This window comes from Colletotrichum abscissum (assembly GCF_030869225.1).
Source record: "Colletotrichum abscissum strain IMI 504890 chromosome Unknown Scaffold_49.1, whole genome shotgun sequence".
Classification (NCBI taxonomy): Eukaryota; Fungi; Ascomycota; class Sordariomycetes; order Glomerellales; family Glomerellaceae; genus Colletotrichum; species Colletotrichum abscissum.
Window position 1 is genome coordinate 280,316 of NW_026850420.1, and position 7,495 is coordinate 287,810.

Consider the following 7,495-nt stretch of genomic DNA (forward strand, 5'->3'; position numbering starts at 1 on the left):
AATTTATAGTATACTAGTATATAGCTACTAAGGAATTATTAAAATATAAAAATAGATTCGTTAGTACTATAATAAATCCGCTATACGTATTAAAATTATAAAAATAATTAAGGACTGCGCGACTTATAAAAAAATAAGAATAGCCCGTATAAGCTTTATAGCGAGCTATAACTATTATAATTATTAATAAAAGTATAATAATTAATTATATAAGACTTTATTATTAAATTACTAAAGTCTAGAGAACTATTTACTAAAATATAATATAATAGTATTTTAGTTATAATTAATTAACTTACTAAGTTTATATATTTTATTCTTTATAAAGAATTAAGTACCGCAAAAAACCTAGTATATATATTTACTAAGGTTATACTTTTAAACTATAATTTATTAAAAAAAATCATCTCTAATAAAAATAAGCTATTTATTTTAAAGTTTTAAAAATCCCTAATTTCGTAACTTAGTACAGACTATAAACTATTAATATTATTTTATCTACAAACTAATAAATAAATAAAAAGGATTAATTAGATCCTCGAGATATATTTTCGTTATTATATAAATTATAATTAAAATAATTAAGTAGTACTTTTATTAATAGCCTAGTTTATATATAATAATATAATTAGTAAAAGTACGAGAAAATCCTTATTTTACCTTAACTACGGATTTTAGCTAATAGTATATAGAAAAGTATAATAAGGACTATAAACTATAAAAATTATAATAAACGTAAATAAACTTAAAAAGATCTATAAGTAAGCCTTACTAAACCTCGAGTTCGTATAATAATATATAAAAAAGAATATAAATAAATTAAAAATTAGAGGACTATTTTTAAAAAAAAAGGATAGCGCCTATCTCTTTTATTATAATATTAAAATAAAATAACTAAACGATAAATTAAATTATAAAAAACTTAGACCTTTCGAAATTATTAAAAAAGTCTTACTAATTAATTACGAATTAAAACTACTAAATACGATACGATACTATCCCGTTTTTTATATTTTATTACTCGAACCTATACTAAGAGGTTTATATATAAAAAATTATATTATTATTAAACTAAACTAACTAAAATACGAAGTTAAAAGAATTATTAACTATAAAATAAAAGATAATAAAAAGGAATACCTTATTAAATAAAAAGGCTATAAATATAAAAAAAATATATAAGAACCTATTATAAACCTCTAATACTCTTAAAAACTCCTACGGGACTATTATAATACCTAGGAACGTTAGTATTTAATACTAACGGCCCTAGGGAAGCGAACTCGTTACTAATTTTAAAAAAAGTCTAGTTAATATCGTTAAAAATACCCGCTACTTAAAGGTCGCTTATTACCTACTACTTATAAATATTTAATATAAAAAAAACGTAATCCTCTTCTTCTAACTCTTATATACCTCGAGTAAAAAACTTAATATACTACTTTTTTACCTTTTTTTAAATAATCTAAATACGGGTTAAATAACTAGCTACTTCTACGATCTTAAATTAAATCCGAGCGAGCTCTATATAAAAATTAAGTAAAGTATTACTAACCTCTTCCTCTTTTTATTTTAAATCTTAACGCTAATTACTTAGCCTCTTTATTATAAAAACATTAGTAACCACGAATAATAAGCCTATAATAATACTTATAACTTAATATAATAATAAAACCGTTATAAAGACGCTTTAAATTTTTATAATTTTAATAAGTCTTCGACCCCTCGACTATATAATATACGCGTTTTATATAAAAATATCGAGTATAAGGTATTATATTATTAAAACTAAAACGATTAAATATATTATTATAAACTAAACGAAGCTTAAAAGTAGAGTTATTTAATAAACGTTTTTTAATACGACCTAATATCGTATTAGTATATTTTAAAAAAGTATACTTAATAAATCCTTAACCTAAGAATAGATAACCTATTTATAAATCTATAGGACTAGACTTTTAAAAAAGAGACTTAATATTACGACTTAATATATATAACTAAGACTAGGGCCCGCTCCGTAAGCTTATAATAGTTATAATATACTATATATATAAAAATATAAGAATATAAAATAACTTTTATAAAATAAAAAAACTATAAAATAAGTTATATAATAATAAAAAATAAAAAAGTCCGTATATTAAAAATACGGACCCCGTTTTTTTAAAATACGGAGCCTATATAATTAGGATATAGGGCCCGTTAAGTAAATATATAAATAAAGGATATATTTAAAAACGAAACTTATATATAGTATAAACTTAAGCCGGGCTTAAAAATAAACTTCTTATAGCTTCTTTAGTAATTAACTTAGTATTAAATTTTATAATCGCTTTTAACTATTTTTATTAAAAACCCCTTTTAATAAGTTTATAATTAATTACTAAAGCCTTATTTATTTTATAATTTATAAATATAGCTTTAAAAAAGCTATTTATAACTACGATACTATTTACTTAGTACTTATAGCCTTAACTTCTATTAATATACTTACTATAACTAGCTAGCTATAATATCTAATTATAATAGCTATATAAAGCATATTCCTAACTTTTTTTTAATAGCTCTTTATTTCCTCTTTTATTACTTATTCCTTATTTAGTTTAAACTCTTTTTAAAAAAAAAGGGTAGTTAGATATAATAAATTTATAAAATCGAAACGCTTAGTAACTTACTTAATATATACGTTATAAATAAAGTAAATTTTATAAGTAATACGGTTTTATAAAATCTATACTCTAAGAAAGTAATTAATTAGTCTATTCTTTTTAAAGTTAATATATTTTTTTATATTATTAACGATCCCCTAAGCCGCTTTTTAGTTATTTTAATAGTATAAAATAATAAAATTATTAATATAAAATATTAATATTACTTTCTTATTTATAATTTAATAAATATAGATCTCCTCGTAGCTATATATTATATTTATATTACGAAGTATAGAAGTAAAAGTTTAGAACTAGAGAATTAGTAAGTCTTAGAGGCTATATAGAGCGTATTAGAGCTTATTTACTTTATTAATAACCTTATATCCCTCTAAAAGTTTAATAATTACTAGCTTCTCGCTCTTAAAAAGCATATTAAAGAATACGTTAATAATATTATATTAATCTATTTTAAGGTCGAATTAAGTAGCTATTATTATTATAAGCTTAAAGGCCTTTATAATAAGCGTTAAAATATACGTATTTTATAAGGGGTTAAGTAGTTATATATCCCCCCTTATATATATACGTACCTTTACCTCGCTAACCTCGTTATTAATATTATATTTATAAATATATACTTATTTTAATAAAAATAAGATCCCTTATTTAAAATTATAGTTAACCTCTTCTTATATACTAATATCCCTTAACTTTTTTATTTTTATATTTATAATATCCTTAAGTAGCTTTTATAATTATAATAAGAAATATTTAATATTACTAAACTTTTTTAATAAGCTCTAAAAATTAACTTTAATAAGTCGTAGTTTTTAAACTCCTTTAGAGCGCTCTAAATAGGTCTTATAAACTACTCCTTTTACTACTTAATAAAGTATTATATATCTTATATTACTTTTTTCTATAGCTTTTTACTAATTAAGTATAAAAATAAAAAAAAAGTAGTCTTAGAAATAGTTATAATAATTACCGTTTCCTATATTTAAATATAAAAACGTTATAAAAATACTATTATTAAAGCGTTATAAAGGTTTATAGGCCCGGTTTAAATATTTAGGACTTAATAAAGCTTTACTTAGTACTTAATAAAGTAGTTCTTATAAGCTCTATTCTTATATAATAATAGAGGTTTATTATAAAGGTTCCTTATTAACGTTAATTTTAATATTAGGAATTATTTTTTTATAATTAATACCTCGTTTATTACGTATTTTAATATTTTATTAAGAGCTATTAAAAATTAAAAGCTCGAGAACTTCCGTAATATATATAAGCGCTTATAAAAAGGATTATAAACTACGTAGAGCCGTTTATAACTTAGTTATTATATCCCCTTTTTTACCCCTATCCCTAAGCTTATATAAAGGGGTTATTTTAAGAATTAATAATAATAATAAGACTATATTAGCCTCTTTAACCTTATTAACCGCACCCTAAAATATATTTATTAATTACTTAGTATTTTAAATAGTTAAAAATCCAATAGTAATACTATTTTTAATTATAAAGTTATTTTAAATACTAATATTTTTAAAATCTAAATTTACTTCCCTAAGTACTTAAACTAACTTATTATTAATATTAAAAAGTTCTTATATCTCTTAAATTACTAAATTTACTTATTTATTTATAATAGCTTACTCCTCGTATATAGGATTATAAAAAACTTCTTTATTAAACTTAATATTTTTTATAATAAATACTTACTCGAGCGCGGGTACTTAGACCCTATATAAGTTATATATTTTTAGTATATATTTAATTAAGTATCCTATATACCCGCGGGGAAGTACTTTAAACTCTTTTTAACGTATACCCTTTTTACGATTTTTATAAAAAGGGTATATTTAATAACTATATATATAAAAACTACCGAAATACGGAGTAACTAGTTTAAAATCCCGTACTTAATAACCTATCTATTATTAATATTAATACTACTTTTATTAATTAATTTCTATTATAATAAATAAATCTCTTTTATTAACCTCCCGTAGGGTAATATTATAAATAAAAATTATTACTAATACTATTTTATTTTATAAATTCGTAAAGAGGTTTATAAAAAGGCATATTTTACGAATTTTAATAATTATAAATTAATCTACTCTTTTAGTATTATTTATAAGTTCCTTTATATATAAAAATAAAAGTTTTATTCCGATTCTTAGCTCGCTATACTACGTCTTATATACGTATTTAATATTTATAATTAAGAGAGTAGTCTTATTATTATTTTTAAAAAAGTAAATTAGGGTCCCTTTTTAATAACGAATTACTACCTCGAGGCTTTATAATATAAAAAGCACTTCTTTTTCTATTTTAGTCTTTAAAAAGAACCTCCTAAGCTACTTATTATATTTATTAAAAACTATAAGTATATATTATTGTTTATTAAAAAATAGTTTAAAATAAAAGAGATCTTAGTATATATAGTATTATAATTATAAAACTTTTTTCGAGGGTAGCCCTCTTAAAATTACTATTTTAGTTTTAAATAATATATATATTTTATACTTAATTTATAATAAAAGTTTAATACGCATACTTCGAGTCTTATATAATAATTAATAAAGAGTATTAAGTCTAAAATAACTTATTTTAAAGTACTAAAAGAGCGTACTATTAAACCTCTTATAAGTACGTTAATATAAATAATAGAATTTTTTATAGCTAACTAGTAGTATAATACTAGCTAAGCTTTATAAAATATACTTAAGGTTTATAAAAAAAAGATAGGATTAAAAGAGCTTATATTTAAAAAAAAACTAAATTATTTTTTTAAATAAGCTACTTTTTAATAATACTCTTATAAAGCGTTCCCTATTATAAAATATAATCTAAACCGTAGTACTAAAGTACGCTTCTATTTAATAAAATCTTTAAAACTATATTAATATAAAATCCCTTAATATAAATAATGTTTTAAAACTTTAGATTATAAGTTTTTTTTTTTTTAAGTCCGTTTAAAACGCCCTTTATAATATAAATACTACGTATAGTAATAAGTAATATAGTAGTTCTTAATTTAATATAGTTTTTATTACTTAATAATACGCAACTCTTAAGTTTAAATAAGCTCTTATTATTAACTAAATATATTATTTTATAGCTATTTATAACCGTACTCTAAGAAAAGGGGTAAATACTACTTATAGGGGTATTAAAAATTACGTTTATTTTTAAATCCTAACTTTTTATAAATATAGTAACTATATAGCCCTCGTCCTAATTTATTAATAAGCCCGCTATAAGTTAGTTAAAAAATCCTTTTAAAAATCTAAGTTTCTTAGGGGTTCTATCGTTCTTTAACTAATTAGCTTTCTTAAGCTTATTATAAAATAATTTCTATTTACTTAATTTAATAATAATAAAGACTTTTTTTATATAGCTCCTTAATATTCGTATTAATAACTTATTAGTATTTTAGTTTATAAATACTTATTCTAATTTTTAATATATTATAGGGCGCTATAAGTATACGTAATTATAAAGGTATATAATATTATTTTTATTATTTATATCGTTAACTAAGTTAGAGCGTTTAATAAAAATAAAATAAGCCCCTTTTTAACTTAAAAGTTATTTAGTATATATATCCTAAGTTACTAAGCTAAATATATATATAATCTCTTTAAAGGTCCTTATATACGTTCTAAAAGTTATTAATTTACTAAAGGTCTTATATATACGTTAGCCCTATATAGGGTTAAGTCTAAATTTAATTATAATTAAAAAGTTAAGTACGGTAATCTTTTTATTAATTTCTAAAATATTATATATTTTAGTTTAAAAATAAGTAGATTATTACTCTTTATACTAATATTAGGGGTTAATTCCGGTCCTTATTTTATTAAAAACTTATTAATATTCCTTTCGAACCGCATTTTTTATTACTAATTCGGGGGGCATAAATTCTTATTTTAAATATTTAATAATTTACTATATACTAAACTTAGCGCCGTTTTTAATAGCTTTTTAAAATACGTATTTATATAGTATAATATTAATTAATTTTACTAATTACTAAGCGAGGACTTTAATATACGTATTAATAATATTATGTTTATAAGCTATAAGTTATTTATATTTAGTATTAAGCTCCTATTATTTTTAAATATTCTTAAGTATATAAATCCTTTTTATAAGTATAATATAAAAATAAATTTATTTATATAAAATAAGTAATATAACTAGCTTTATAAAAAGAAACCTAGCTTAGTTTTATAAATTACTTATATTTAAAAAAGTTAAAAGGTTCGTACTAAGAGTTATATTTAGAAACTATTAATAGAGGATTTCTTAGTTTCTTTAGTTATTTTTAAACGCTTTATAATAAGCTTAGTAAGCTCGTAGTTCTTTTTTATTACGGGTTATAACTAATTATTTAAATTTAAAAAGCGAAATAAATACTATAAAGAGGTTAAAAAATACGTTAGAGTTTAGAGCGTTTAGGTTAACGTATTTTTAAACTCTAATACTCTTATTTATAATATAAAATATATTAAATTATTTAATTTAATTATCGTAACTAATTAATTTAACTTAGGCTAAAGTAAGTATAAATAAGTTAGTTATTTTAAAAAAATCGTAAGAATCGTATTAATAAGTACGTTATTATAATATAAGGTCTTAATTAAGAGCTAGGCTTATAATTATTATAAATTATAGTACGTAGTAATAAATATATAGAATATAATAAAAGTAACTTAATTATTAAAATAGAAATAAATAAAAATAAAAGGTCTATATATACGATATCTAAAATAGACACGTGATTTAGTACGTAACGGGCACTTCGTAAGGTACGATTACTATCCCTA

General features: G+C 20.3%; 1 protein-coding gene across 1 annotated transcript; it reads left to right on the forward strand.

Annotated features, from left to right (window-relative positions):
• Window positions 1–897: 897 nt before the first annotated feature.
• On the forward strand, window positions 898–1,080 carry CABS01_13972 (uncharacterized protein; the record flags this gene model as incomplete). The annotated part of the gene is made up of 1 exon (XM_060547313.1): window positions 898–1,080. A coding segment is annotated over one exon (183 nt), but the record flags the coding sequence as incomplete, so codon positions are not given.
• Between the last annotated feature and the right edge of the window lie 6,415 nt (window positions 1,081–7,495).